The sequence below is a fragment of the Myotis daubentonii genome, chromosome 12 (genome assembly GCF_963259705.1).
Source record: "Myotis daubentonii chromosome 12, mMyoDau2.1, whole genome shotgun sequence".
NCBI lineage: Eukaryota > Metazoa > Chordata > Mammalia > Chiroptera > Vespertilionidae > Myotis > Myotis daubentonii.
Genome location: NC_081851.1, coordinates 7033131 through 7048769, shown reverse-complemented (window position 1 = coordinate 7048769; position 15639 = coordinate 7033131). Strand labels below are relative to the sequence as shown.

The following is a 15639-nucleotide window of genomic DNA, read 5'->3' as shown; positions in this document are numbered from 1 at the left end:
TGCTGCACCTGTCACGGTGGGGGGCAGGTGTGGCAGAGAGCTTGGTTTGGGGCCTGTTGAGGTTGAGGTCCTCGGGGCCCTCAAACAGATCTGTGCGCAGGTCCCTTGGGGTCTGAGGCTGGAACTTGCCGCACATGCAGGTGCCCTCAGGAGCGGGTGATGGCTGTGTGACCTCATCTCGGGAGCAGGAACTCGGGAAGGAAAAGGCTCTGCTGAGCGTCGGCTTCCCCCGGGCTTGAGAAGCTGGGGAAGGCGGCAGGAGCGCCTCTCTCCCTGTCCGCGTTCACTGGCCGTGTGTTGGTGACGTTGCTTTTGTAGGTAAGGCGGTGGTGGTGTCCCCTTGCAGCGTGCAGCCGGTGCCGAAGGCGACAGCGCCCCTGCCGTGTGTGTGGACAAAGTGTCATATAATTAAGCTGCATCCTGGGACCTCGCTTCATATGTGATCTCATCGCTGGCTAGGTTGGTCGGCCATCTACGTCACACCAGGGCGGGGGCCGTGCAGGTTTTGCTTTTGTTTTTCACTTTGTGATACAGTGAATACATGCTCATTATAGGAATTTTAGATAGAAAGCTACAGAGAAGGGAAAACCACCCGACGGCAGGAACAACCCAGTTTTAATATGTTGTTACGTTTTTTAGTCTTTATTGGTGCATTTTCATACAGCTATGTAATTTTATACAAATACTTTAATGTCTTACCTTGTAAGGTGAAAGTGTGAGCTTTGAGTGGATCTGGAAGTTTAGGGAGACTTTTGCAAGTGGGTCCTACTAATGGGGTACAGTCCAGATACGGAACAAATCTACACAAGTAGCCGCAAGCTGGTTTTGTCAGATAGAAGTATTACTACTCCAACTTTTCCCCCTTTCCATTTGTATGAATCATCTCTTTCCATCCCTTTACTTTTGGTCTGTGTGTACCTTTCCTTCTGAGGTGTGTCTCTTGAAGACAGCATATACATGAGCCTTGTTTTCTTACCCACTCAGCTAGCCTCTGCCGTTTAATTAGGACATCTAGGCCATTTACATTCAGTGATCATGGTTAGGCACATATTTGTTGCCATTTTCTTTTTAACTATCTTCTATTGTGCCCCCTACCCCCTTTTTCTTCTGCAAGCCCTTTAAATTTTTGCATAACAAACTCCTTTAGCTTTTTGTTATCTGGGAATTGCTGTCTTTCTCCTTCAATTTTAAACGGTAGCCTTGGTTGTAGGTCCTTGTTTTTCATCGTTTTGAATATTTCATGCCGCTCCCTCTGGCCTGACATGTTTCTGTGGTCGAGTCAGCGGGCAGTCTGTGGCGCTCCCTTGAGAGTAAGCGACTGCCTTCTCTCGCTGCTTTCAAGATTCTCTCCTGGTTTTTAGCCTCTGCCATTTTAATGATGCTGTGCTTGGGGTGGGCCTCCTTGGTTCATTTTGTTCTGACTCTGCGCTTCCAGGACTTGTAAGCCATTTTCCTCCACCAGATTAGGGGATTTTTTGCTCATTATTTCTTCAGATGGGCTCTCGATCCCTTGTTCTTTCTTTCCTCCTCCTGGAACCTCTCTGATGTGAATACTGTTATGCTTCATGTCCCAAAGTTCCCTTAAGCTATCCTTCTTTTTCAAACATCTTTTTCCTTTCTGTGATTGTCTTTTTTTCTATCTCGTCTTCCAAATCATTGATTCAATCCTCTGCTTCCCCCAGCCTACTTTTTATTCCTTTCAGTGGGTTCTTGTTGTCAGACATGGCATTCCTCAGTCCTGACTGGTTCCCTTTCCTGGTTTCTATGTTCTTCTTGATGCGGTTACAGTTCTCAGTAAGTGCCTTGAGAGTCCTTATAACCGTTACTGTGAACTCTGTCTCTGATAGAGCGCTTGCTTACATCCATTTAGCTCTTTTTCTGGAGGTTCCTTCTGTTCTTTCATTTGGGGCCTCTTTCTTTGTCTCCCCATTTTGGCTGCTTCATTGTGTTTGTTTCTATGTATTAAATATATCTGCTATGACTCTCAGTCTTCATAGGTTGGCCTTAGGTAGTAGGTGTCCTGTGGGACCCAGTGGTGCAGTCTCCTTGTTCTCGGAGCTGGATGCACTAGGAATGTTATGTGGGTTATATGCAGTTGAGTCTTGATTGCTGTTGGCCTGTTCATGCATGGGATTAGGCTGTCTAATTATGACGCTCAACTTCCAACCATGGTATGTGAGTTGCTGTACAGATGCTGACCAATAATACTAATAATATAAAAAGGAATAAAGAGAATACGAAAAGAAGAAAGAATAAAAAGGATAAGGAAAAATTATAAGAAAAGAAAAAACAATAAGAAAAAATCAAATAAAGAAATAGAAAGGAAAAAGAAAAAAATCGGAAAAGAAAAAAGTGGCATTCACCTCACCAGGTTTAGTGCCTGCTCGATCTGCTGTTTGTGGAGTTTGTTGAATCTGCTCCAGTGCTGCCTGAGCTGGACGCTTCGTGTGTTGCTTTTGGTCATTTTGGGAAGGACTGTGGTGCAGGCCAGTGTCAGACGCTGCCGGTGCCTGGTCCACAGTTATGGCTGCCTCTGCTGGGCTTGGCTGCACACAGGAAGGACCAAGCTGTGCTCCAAGGCCGGCTGTTACTAGTACTGGGCCCTGGGGCAGATCGGCACATGTACCAAGGCACCCCGCAATCCGCCTCTGCCTTCCTTGTCTGCTGGCTGCCTGTTAGGCTCATTCACTGAAAAAGCCTCTGGCGGTGGGGCTAGTGGACCTTCGAGAGGGGAGGTGCCATTCACACTTCAGGGAAGGTGGTGGGTATGTCCCATCCCAGAGCCAGGTGACTGAGTCTGTCCCGGATTTTGCCTTGAGCTCAGCAGGGCGGATGCTCTAGTACTCAGGACCGAGCCCAAAGATGGGTCTGCCAGGAGCTGGAGAGTGTGTCTGTGGGGCCTCCTGTGATGGGGAAGTACCAGGCTGGTTCACAGGAAAAGTGGGCATATGGCCTCACCTCAAACCCAGTCACTGACACCCAAAGTCTGCCCGGACTTCTACTCCCTGCCCTAGGCTGTGGCTCCTTGCAGGGTGGGGTGCGAGGGACTCCCGGGGTGGGTAATTGCTTTCCCCCAGGCTGATGCTCTTGGAGGGGATTGCCCTGCCCCAGAAAGGTGGCTGCTGCAGTATCCGAGAATGACTGGGTACAGGTGTCCTGGCAGCTGTCCTCCCACATCTTTCCCTAGAGCCACAAACCCCAGACTCTCCTCAGGCGACTCCAGCCAGCACCACCCTCTCTACTTAAAGTTTGCTCTTGAAGAGGGAGCCGGTGTCTCCAGCAGACTCGCCTCTCCTTGGTGGACAGAAACCCCGCTGCTTTCACAGCTGGATGCTATGTGGGCACCTCTTTCCAGCTCTGGTGCTCTGGTGCTCTGTGCTGGGGAGTCTGGCCTGGGGTTAGGCCCCACACTTCCCAGGAGAAAGCCCCTGTAGCTAAGTGATCTCTCCAGCACCTCAGCTGCATCCGTGGGAGTGGGGCCAGTCCCTCTTGCATCTCCACCCTTCCTACCAGTCTCAGTGCACCTTCTGCTGCAATCCTTGATTAATAGCATAAGACTCCTCTTCAGCTAGTTCTCAGTTGGTTATTCAGGGTGATTGTTCCCCAATTTATTTGTATTTCCAGTTTGGTTTAGGGAGGAGGTGAGTTCAAGATTCACCTGCTCTACTGCCATCTTGAAAGTCTCTGGAATAGTAACATTTCTAATTTTTGTTTTTCTTTCATTACTGTTTCTCTAGGAGAACATGAAAGTGTTACTCAGGCTTGTTTGTTTCATAGCTCTACTGATTTCTTCTCTGGAAGCTGGTAAGTTAAGCATTTCCATTTGTTATTATCTGCTAAGAGAATCTATTATTTAGGATACATGAAGTACCTTATCTAACAGAGTCATTTTTCTTAAAAAATCTTTTCTGTTGAATCCCAATACACAGAGCCTGCTGGTCACAGAACTGTAGTGATGAGTATTCTTTTCAGCATCTTCTCATTTTCTTGTTTACATATTTGGAAACAGACCCAGTGAGGTTAAGAGCCCAAGGCCATGTTTCTAGTTTCAGAGCAAGTCTAGAGTTATGCCTAAGAATAAACTGTGTCTAGTCCAGGCCTCTTCCCACTGTATTGCTGATCAAAGAGTATAACACAGGAAAGCCTGGCTTTCATCAGGAAGAGGCGTTAAATGTAGTCTTAATGGACCCTCAGCTGAAAACCATCAAGAGACAGTTCCTTCTTTTCTCGGTTCATTCATTTTCACTCTGTCCCTCTTCCTCCCTTTACTACAAATGCATTAGCCCCTTCCCTGTGCTAGGCGCTAGGTGCTGAGGATACAGAAGTGAATGATCAAGACAGAAAATCTGACTGCAGATGGTTTATATTCCAGTAGGTTTAGAAAAGTAAACATTTATTATGTCATTTGTGGTAAGTGTAGAGAGAAAAACAACAGGAAAGGAAGATATAAAGTTTGGGCCTGGCGGATATGGCTCAGTGGGTAAGCATTGACCTGTGAACCAGAAGGTCATGGTTCGATTTCCAGTCAGGGCACATGACCGGGTTGCAGGCTTGATCCCCAGTGTGGGGCATGCAGGAGGGAGCTGGTCAGTGATTCTCTCTCATCATTGATGTTTGTATCTCTCCCTCTCCCTTCCTCTTTTAAATCAATAAAAATATATTTAAAAAATAAAGTTTTAGGAATGTGCAGGTGGCAGAAAGTTAAATTTTATGATAGTGTGGCCAGAGAACACTTACTGAGAAGTTGACTTTTAAGTCAACCCTGAAGTTGGGGATGGGGAAACATTCCAGGCAGATGTGCTAAGACCCTAAGGAACTGGCATGTTCCAGGAACTAAATACCATTGTGGCTGGAACCTGCTGGGGTCCAGCCCCAGCGGTCCAGGGGTTCCCAAAGGTGAGGATGGCGTTGGCGAAGAATGAAGGACACAGAGACAGCGTTCAGATGATCAGCATAGTTAGGTTCTTTTTTATTGTCTTGTTACAACTGTATTTATACTATTTGATTCTATAAGCATGCCTCTATAGTTACATCATGGTATGTTTTGGGTCCTCCTTTGACCTTCTACAGTTTCTTGTTTTATGTTTATAGTTTCTTATCTGACCTTTCCTAAAAATCTTATCTCTATCTAGCTCTTGATTTTAATCTTATCTACTGTCTATTTTTCTACATTCTATTATAAAGGTTAGTCTCTGTGTTCCATTATAAGGGCTAGTTTGCTATTTCTATTCCAAGGTCACTAATCTACTGCTCTACTGTTAAGCTATAAGGAAATAACTGAAGGGTATTTTCCTATTTTATGGCCTAAGTAAAGGTTATGTCCTTATAGCCTTGCTGGTGGTCTTCCTTGGGACTGCCTTGTGTCGGCGGGTTTTAGGGGTATAGGCTTTGGTACTTTCTCTGGTGGGTAGACCCCTGGGGATGTGGGCCTAGCAAGTCCTAAATTTATTGCTAACAGTCTAAGTTCCTCATAAGTAGTACAAGATATTTCTGTAACACTAGGGGGTTTTATTTATTCCCTTCCCTAGTCCCATTAATCCCTAACTCTAGGGAAACATTCCCACCTGGAGAAACAACCTTTCTTGGGAAGGTGGTCCTGGTTAGAACACATAGTGCTAAGAAGGGGAGCAAACATATTAAGAACAGTATGCCATATACGCTAGGTCCCTTGGAACAAATGCTGTGTAGATGTTTCTTCCCTGCAGCGACTGTGTCAAGCAGCAAGGATGGAACAGCTTCCAGCATCTCCCCCATTCTTATTTTTTAAAATGTAGCGCATGTAAATCAGCAGCCATCTTTCGGGTTGCATTAAGACTCAGAAGAAGACTGGGAAAAGACAAATAATTATTAAAATTATGAATAAAAATTGGCCTGCGCTTAAAAGCATGGGGGTAATGTTTTGTTTAGAGATGTATCCTTGTAAACTGCTAAAAAAGGAAGATGCAACTTGGGAAGGATCAAGTAGTGAGCTCGATTAGCTTATGTCATGAATCTGCTGATGTAACTTTTGTAGATCTAGGCTTAAATTACTGTTATTCCAAATTCCTAATATATGATGTTGAATTTTGTCCCAAGTTATTGCTGACTGATTAACTTCTAAAGGAGTAATGCAGATCCATTTGTAATCTAGATGACATCTTAATGATAGACAAACTTTAAGTGTAACAATTTCATTTCCAACATGTATAAGGGCTTTTTCAAGAGCATTAACCTTGGCTTCTAATTTTTTGTCTATTATTTCTTGGGTAGCTAGAGCGAGAGAAATATTCTTTGCTAATTGATCTAGATGCTGAGCTGTATGGACTTCCTGTACTAAGGCTGTGGTTACAGTAGCAAGTGATCCTATAATTGTAATGAGTGCAGTTATGCCTAAGACTAATTCTGCTACAAATCTTTTTGAGCGTGTTAAAGCATTGGTAATTATTCTAATATCTTGTAACCCAGAATCATCATACCATGGCGTATGCAATTGTACAGGTAACATTAGATAAGGTCGCTTTACAATAAAAATTGTCTGAATAGATAAGCTAGAATCAATACATGTGGTTAAAATACATTTGTGACAGGAAACAGTGAAAGTGGTTTCATTTGTTGTCACACCTAGGTTACTGTGAGAATCTTTTAGTAGAAAGACATATGGGGATGATAGACAAGCTCTAATATGATAAGTTTCTTTGCCATAAGGCGGGGGCTGGGTTCTATCAAGAGTTATAGGCACTGTGGCGGCAATTGCTCTCCACAAGTGATGGTGAGTATAAGAATGATTATTAACTATAGAAGTTAAGACTGCTGGGACCATCCATTAGAATGCCGATGAGTGACAGGTCTTCTGGGGTGAGAAAAGCTTCCTGCCAGTGAAAGTTAGCGGAAGCTTTAAGATAGTCCCTGTAGTTCTTAGTGGGGTTAGGTACAGGCCAGTCAAAAATCTGTTGTTTGCTTTGATATAAAGGAAAAGGAATAGGTTCTGGATATCTACAATACCACCAAGGAGGGAATGGCCATGGGCCCTCCTCAGTGTCCTTTGATTGTGAAGATGTTCTACAAAGCCTTGGATTTTTCACTTGGGATAAAGTCCCTGCTCCATAAGAGGTGGGTCCTGCACCCAGGAGATTGACGGGTGAGAGCCCACATATTCCATCGATTAGGTTTTCCTGTGGGGGAGTCAGTAACAGGGTATTTTTGTGAGGTTCCTAAACAGCCTGGAATGTGATATTATTAGTGATGTCAAAACATATAGGTGGACCCACAGCAAAGGTGAAGTTGTTATTAATTCTTTGCTAGATGAATTCATCTGATTCTCCTCCTTTTTATTTTAATAATTGCATCTTAATAATATGATTGGCTTACTTCAAAATAGCTTGAGAATCATAAGTGATATTAGTTTTATGATAAATTTGATATTGCTGACAAAAATAATGAAAACAGAATTAGCGTACATGGACCCATTGTCTGTTTTTAGCTCTAAGGGAGGTCCTAGTACCGTGAAGGCAATAATTAACTATGTGCTAGGCACCCTTCCCTGTTACTTTTCCTTAATAAATCTTGATAAGTGAGAGCTGCTTGAAGGGTTTGAGTCCTTTTTTTTTTTAATGATTTTTATTTTATTATTATTTTTTAAATATATTTTATTGGATTTTTTTACAGAGAGGAAGGGAGAGAGATAGAGAGTTAGAAACCTCGATGAGAGAGAAACATCGATCAGCTGCCTTCTGCACACCTCCCACTGGGGATGTGCCCACAACCCAGGTACATGCCCTTGACCGGAATCGAACCCAGGACCTTTCAGTCCACAGGCCGACACTCTATCCACTGAGCCAAACCGGTTTCAGCGGGTTTGAGTCCTTTTAAGACTCTTCATTCCACATCTGCAGACTAGAAGTAAACATATGAGAAAAAGAATGAGGCAAACAATAGTGGTTATGCTGAGAGGTAAATGCAAGGATATCCAGTGAAAGGGGTTAAATTCTTTCAAGTCCTCTTTAAATTGTTGCCAGGCTTTCAAAGAATTAGTTTGTAAGTTTGCCTCGGACAACTGTACAATATGCTGTTGTAATTCTAAAATATCGAGGGTTGTGTTACCTAGACCCCAAGCACCAAGAAGATGATTTTGTATTGATTCCCAAGGGTGCAGGGTACTATTATAGGGAACAGGCGTAACACAAATCTGGGAAAATTATAATGACGCTGTAAAGATATTTTTTGCTCTAGGCCATGGATTTTATCACCCATCCACAGGACTGTAGACTTAAATGCTGACTGGTTGTCATTTTCATTTTCAAACTGGTTGTCAATTCTTTTTTGTATAGGCAAGGTCTTAGATACATTTTCCTTGACCTGTTGTACGAAATGAGAGGTCTGAACAGTCTGTACCATAGATGAAGCAGCAATGCCCACAGAAGTAAGTAACATTACCAGGGCAAAGATTCCTGCAATTAACATTCCAAGAAATCTTTTTTGTCTTTTTAAGATTTTTACTAGATCACACAATAGTTGGTAGGTTTGATGAGATTCCCAGGCTCAGTTAAGTTAGTGGGAACCCAAGCAAAAGCTGGTTGTTTTAAAATCATGAGGGACTTCTTTTGAAATGAAGAATTAATACAATGGGATAATGTGCAAACTGTGCATGACACCTCAGACAGATGGCTTGTGACATTAAGGCGTATCTGAATGGGGCCTGATAGGAGCACAAACGGATCAAACACACAGGCAGTAGCAAACACTGTCTTATTGAGAGTCCTCGTAAAGCAGAAATGGAACTATTGGAGCTATAATTGAAACTCTACCATTCTATAGGTGCAAGTGCAGCAGCTAATTTCCACTGCGTACTTTGTAGAGGCCAGTTGTCATGTTGTAATTGAGGCCCAACAAATCCTCCTCCATGCCATGAGATGGGGTGATTTTCTTCAGCATAGAGATAGGATGCATTCCCTTCCCATTTAGGGGTGCGGTTGTTACTATACAGAGACCCATAAGGGCTCCAGTCTATAAAGAAAAAATTGTTATTAAGTTTGCTGGTGGTAGGATAATTACTATAACAGTCTTGCCAATTAACTTCTTCCTCAGTGGGATCCCATTCATAAGACCTTTTACATAATGGCTTAGTTGGCGGGGGTGGGGATGTGCCTTAGCACACTTACATTTTCTGCACCTTTCCCCGGAGCAAGTGGAGATAATAGATGTATGTGAGCCTTTTCTTCCCCGTTCTTTGGGGTCCAGGCTGGCCAAAAACCTCTCTTTAATTTTACACGCAAGGGAGCAGTGGCTTGATTTAGGGTCATACAAAAGGGAAGCGGGGCGGCAACAGCTGTGTAATTATGCTTTGCCCGTAGGCTTCCTTGCCCCATCTGCCGTCCTCCGGGATGACCAAGGGTTTTGGTATCATTAGGAACTATGTTAGGTGGAGTATCAGCCCACGTAAGAGGTCCTACCCACGGTGGGTCAGGAACATAAGTCCAGAATACCTCCCCATTTGCCCTGGTAGCATTACCGTACAGCTGATTACTGCTAACATGGCAAGAAGGGTGTTCTCAGGTGTTCCTGGGCTCCTGGTCACTCTGGGCTCCTTGCTGTCCACCTCGTCCTCTTCCCACTTCTTATCTTCAGTGGGCTGCTTGGGATCATTCCTATCTGTGGGCCGGGCAGTTGATTGTCTGCAGCTGTACGGTGTGGCTCCAGGTGCAGACTCCTCATTAAGTTGGCCAGTTTCTCTCTTGGGTCCACATTGCAGTTTATTTTATTTTTTTTGCAAGAATCAACATGAGCTTCAAGAAATTTTCTGGAAATATATAAACATATCCTCGACCAAATGTTAAGAGGGAATTCCCTATAAATTAGATTTGAGATCCTTTAATTTTAACTAGACCGTTTTCCTTTTGGCCCACTTTGACACCAGTGCACTTTCACAGGTGTCCTGCTATAGGCATTATAAATGAAAATCAATTATAAAGTAACAATTTAAAAATACTTCAGGCTTAATGTAATATTCTTACAGGAAACATTCTATTATTCCTCTATATTGTATTAAAAATAATATGAAGAGCCTTTTGAAAAAATTTATTTAATGCAGTCTTGATGACTCTAGATTTAATTTCTTGTATAGAGATATGACTGCTTTGGTTTGATTAAATGCTAAATAATTATCACTATAAGATGAACCATCAATAAAAATTTTTAATATTTCAGGAACAGTTTCCTGTATAGTACAATTAAGTTTTCTTGGCTATTCATTCATTTCAGTTAGCCAATTTAATTAATTTGAAAGAAAGTTCATTATTTAACTTTACTTGTCCACTAATTGGATTATTGCTATCAGTCCCTTTAAGTATTTTGACATAAGCTATTTAACTTTTGTTTAGGGAGGGAAAATATAAATCATTAACCTTTAATTGTCCTTAGTTTAAGGAAGGCAGGGTTTTCTAGATTTAAGAGACTAGAAAAATTGTGGGTCTGTGCATACACTTAATAAGTTTTAATGACATTGAAGGCATATTATTTTAAATAAAAACATTGTTATTAATAAATCAATTTTTTCTTTTATTTGGCAGAATTTCCTTATGCAATCAAGTATATTGTATTGGTCTAATTTAGTTTATTTCTTTTTTGGGAGAAGAATTAAATCCTTTTGTACAATCTCAGGGCCTTTTGAGATGCACAAAATGTCCTTCAATTATATTCTTGAAAAACTGTCAAACATGTATCCAATTTAAAAATTATCAACACTTAAAAACACTTCTTAACATCAAAGTATTTAGTCTTGACCATGGAATCAATTACTTTTAATTTGGTCATTGAATTTTTCATGCTATACCATGACTGTCAGGAAAACTGCTGGGAGAAAACACATTCATTGCTTTTTAAGAAATAGCGCTAAGAAGGGGAACAAACATATTAAGAACAGTATGCCATATACGCCAGGTCCCTTGGAACATATGCTATGCAGATGTTTCTGTGTCAAGCAGCAAGGATGGAATGGCTTCTGGCAGGAACCAAGTGAGAAATGAGGGAGATGATAAGGGATGAGGTCATTTGGTTAATAATATATGTCATCTGAAGATATACTAACTAAGATGATGTTTGAAGTTGTTTATTTGATTTAGAAACTTAAAAGTCATAGGTGACATTAATAAGAACAATTTTGGTGGATGGGTGGGTCAAACTCCAGATAAATAGAAGTGTATATCTAGCTGAGACATTATTTTGTTCATTTTATTATTATTACTAGAGGCCCGGTGCATGAAATTCATGCATGGGTAGGATCCCTAGGCCTGGTCAGATATACGGGCTGATCTGTGGGGCCACCGGTGGTGTGATCGGGGCCTCTGCTCCCACCCACCTTGGTGGCCCTGGTGCCGCTCACTTGCTGGCCCCGCCCCCCCTGCCACCAGTCAGGGTCTGTGGGTTGGGGGCAGTGCGAGTCATCGCAACCAGTCATTTGGCCGGTTGTTCACCATTCGGTCGATTTTGCATATTAGGGTTTTATATAGATAGATTACTATTGCCTTTGCTACTGTTATTCCCATTATCTAAATACTTAGAGTCCTCACTCTGCACAGGTTCTATGTTAAGTGACTAGCCCCTTTTATTTCAATTCTATGTTTCTCTTAGCAGCTTGTGTTAATAACTGACATATAATAAACCACACATGTTTAAAGTATACAATTTGGTGTGTTGACATACATATCCACTCTTGAAATCATCACAATCAAGATAATGAATATATATTCATTGCTTTCTGAAGTTTCCTGTGATCTGTGTTTCCTGTAGTGTACAGCTATGTAAGTCTCTGCTTGGTCATCTAATGATTGGTCAGAAATTTCCTTAGACTACTTGACCCAACAAGCCTTCTACCCTTTGCGGAGGGGCCATGTATGTGTTGAGGTATGCCTTCAACACTTAGGCTGCTCACAACTCTTAGTCTTCACTTCCTGCTGTGCATGACTTTAAGGTGCCTTCTCTGGTCTTCCCTGGGCATGTACACAGCCCTGCATACATAGGCACTTTTCTGGATTATACAGGAATATATTAGAGCTTTTCAAATCTCTTTATGGTCATTTAGTTCCCCAGATTTTCTTTTTCCTTTTGGCCAGACTCTTGTTTGTCTCAACAGGTATCATGGCTGCAGGCAGCTACAGAATCAAACATTTGCCACTGATTGATTTTTTAAACAAACACTCTTGGGATAGCACTCCTTGTGGAGCTCTGAGTCAGGGAAATAACAACACCACTCTGTGAGTGTGACTTTTCCACAGAGCTGCCAATTGGGTCAAATTGTGGCAATGCGCAGGAATGGTACTTTTTGAGGGGCTCCAAACCTGGCTCACTCTTGCAAGCTGCTGGCTTTCATAGCTATTGTGTTTGTAAGGCTGCTGGTTTTCGAGTGTATAGTGGAGCTGGAAAGAGAGGTGGATGAGAGTAGTTTAAATTACAAAGCTACAAATCTCGCTGTTCTGAGATTCAGCTGCCACTGTTTTTTTGTTTGTTTGTTTTGTTTTATTTTAAAATAAATGTTCTCATTATTGTATCCCTTTGATTTCAAAAATTTTCCAGGCTTTTTGTTATTTTTATGGAAGAGTGAATTTATGGAGACCCTCATTTTTGCCATTCTAGAAATCCTGCCTCAAAAGATCAGATTTTGCGTGTTTTGTTTTTTTAATAAGGATATCCAATTTATTGAAAAGGCTATCTTTTCTCCACTCAATTTCCTTTGTGCCTTTGTAAAAAAATCAGTTGAATATGTTTGTGTAATTTATTTCTGAGGTTTCTGTTCAGTGCCCTATTCATCTTTATGTCAATACTACAGTCTTAATTCATATGGTTTTATAATAAACTAGAGGCCCGGTGCACAAAAAATTGTGCACTTGGTGGGGCAGTGCGGGGGTGTCCCTCAGCCTGGCCTGCGCCCAGTCACAGTCCAGGACCCCTTGGGGGATGTCCACCTGTCGACTTAGGCCCACTCTCCAGGGGATTAGGCCTAACCTTGCAGTCAGACATCCTTCTGGCAGCCAGGGAGCCCTTGGGGGATGTCCAACTAAAGGCTTAGGCCCCCAAGGGATCAGGTCTAAACCATTAGTTGGACATTCTTAGTGCTACCACGGAGGTGGGAGAGGCTCCTGCCACCACCACTGCACTGGCCAGCCATGAGCCAGCTTCTGGCTGAGTGGCACTCCCTATATGGGTCTTCTGGGGCCCACCTTGCCTTGCCTATTTTTTTTTCTAAGACATTTCACTTTATTTAAAAGAAGCCAATATACAGGATATAAAGGGTACGATATTTACAACAGTACAGTAAACAGGTTGGTTTCCCGGTAGGATCAGTAGTCTTTCAGTAAGTATAAACCCCCCTTCCCCTTGATGCTCGACCCAGCTGGCAGACAAACATCAACAGTGGGTGGGATGGGACTGCAGGATAGAAAGTCTCCCTGAAGGGATTAAAAATCACGTAGATGCTAAAATGTCCACGAAGGGGTCTTGGGGGTGAAGGGTGCCTCTGCCTCATTCCTTTGAGGGCTTGGCAGCAGGAATGCTGAGGGATTTGCCCCAAACTAACACACGGCCCACCCTGAGCCTGTAAATCTTTCACCCATGGAATATTCCCTTCCTGAGAGAAGCAGCCCTAATCCCTCAGCCAGGGCCTGGAGGAGCAGTCCAGGCCGTGGGCACAGCCAGGACTGTGGACATTTCATGGCCTTTCCACTCCCACTCCAGCTGCCTAACAACTCTGCACTGCTCCCCTCGCCTACCTCCCCGTCACCCCATCAGGACACCGGGCACAGGAGGGGACACTGGTTTTCCCGTGCCCATTGGGAACTGGCTGTTTCTGTTTTCTGGAGAAAAAGGTTCCTGTGGGTCGGGTAAGGTCTCTGCTTGGCAGGAAGTTCTGAAACAGAGCCACTGACCACACCCCCCTCCTCTGGGCATGGAGCAGCTCCGGCCCTCAGAGCTCATCTCTCCAGCAGAACTGAAGGGAAGACCGTGTGTACCCCTCTGTCCCTCACCCTTCACATGCCCAGAACCATCAGTGTCACACTTCCTAATTCCTATCACTGTATTTCATTAGTTTCATACTGTTTTACTAACCATGAATCTAAACAGATTGGCTCAAAAAGAGAGCCTTCTATTTTTAAGGTATTTAGTGATGTACCTGGAGCTTTGCATGGACGAACTAAGCACATGACCCTTTCTTGTACATCAGAACCTGCACACACATGTAAAAACAGGACCCGTTTTGACAGATGTGAAACCACCGTTTATGTGTAATAAATAATTACACAATCTAAAAAAAAAAAAAAAAAAGACCCAGCTTCTGCATGTTCTGGGTCCCTCCCTGCCTCTCGGCCGGGGATGAGATTGGGTCCCCCTCAGCCAGGCAGGACGGCTTCCCCGTTCTGGGTCCCTCCTTGCCTCGCGTAGTCACCGATCACCAGCTGGGGGGTGGGCCTTTACCCCGGTTCTTGGATCCAGGGCAGGGGGCAAGGCAAAGGCAGAATGGAAAAAGCACTGTTCTTCCATGCTTCCCCTTTCACCTCCCATCATTGAGCCTACATATGCAAATTAACCACCATCTTTGTTGGCAGTTAATTTGTATATCGCCCTGATTAGCCAATGGGAAGCGTAGCGGAGGTACGGTTAATTGCCCTTTTTGTCTTTTATTAGGTAGGATGTTGAATTAAGTCAGTGTAAATCAACTTTGTTCTTTTTAAAATCCAAGTTATTTTGACTAATTATATATAAATTTTAGAATCAGCTTGTTAATTAGTACAAAAAGTCCTGCTCAGATATTAATGGGGATTAAGTTGAATATAACCCAATTTGGGGACAACTAACATCTTAAAGATATTGAGTGTTCTGATCCATGATAATTTATTTAGATCTTGTTTAGTTTATTTAAGCACTGTTTTAGATTTTTCATTGGATAGCTTTGATGCATCTTTCGTCAGATTTATCCTTAATATTCTATTTATATATTTTACTGTCATTAGAAAAGGTATTTTTACAAATTCAGTTTTTAATTGTCCTTAGCTAGTATTTGAAAACCCATTCAATCTGTTGAGTGTTTCCTTCCACGACCCGCGTGGAGTAGGGTTCGGTACCTGAAAGAGGAGCCGCACAACAAATGAGAGAAAAAGACACGAGAAAATTTTGCAATATTGGAGGTCCAGGCAGGCAAGTCCAACTCAAGGAGAGAGACTTCCACCCATGCTCAGGCTGCTCCAATCTTTTATTGATCTGGAGTAGCCCTTAGGGTAAGGAAGTTTCAATGACACACAGATCAGCAGACAATTTCCAGGAATAGACAAAGTATCTGATTAACTCATCAATAGATTTCCGGGTGTAGGCAGAGTAACTGGTTAGCTCATCAATAGATTTCCGGGTGTATCTGATTAACAATAATTAACAAGGATCTACATAAGTATCTAAGGAATTAAGGGAACAAAGGTGGGGATGCTTCAACTATTAATTACCTAAATTAGCTGAGTGGTTCCTGGATTAACTGGGTGGTGCACAGCCCTGACCTTTGCTAGGACTTTCAAGCCCTGACCTTTACTAAGACTTTCAAGGGCTACTAGCTTTTGGGGGGTCTCTGTCTAAACTCAGCTAGTGAAGACAATGAATGGACTCCGGCACAATCTTGCATACTCA

General features: G+C 42.7%; 1 protein-coding gene across 1 annotated transcript in view; it reads left to right on the top strand.

Moving 5' to 3' along the window:
* Positions 1 to 15639, top strand: part of IL1R1 (interleukin 1 receptor type 1) — a 54826-nt gene that overhangs the window by 15567 nt on the left and 23620 nt on the right. Inside the window, 1 exon segment of the mRNA XM_059658866.1 lies at positions 3738 to 3804. Within this exon segment, the coding sequence (XP_059514849.1) occupies positions 3744 to 3804 (61 nt within the window). The 5' untranslated portion in view covers positions 3738 to 3743.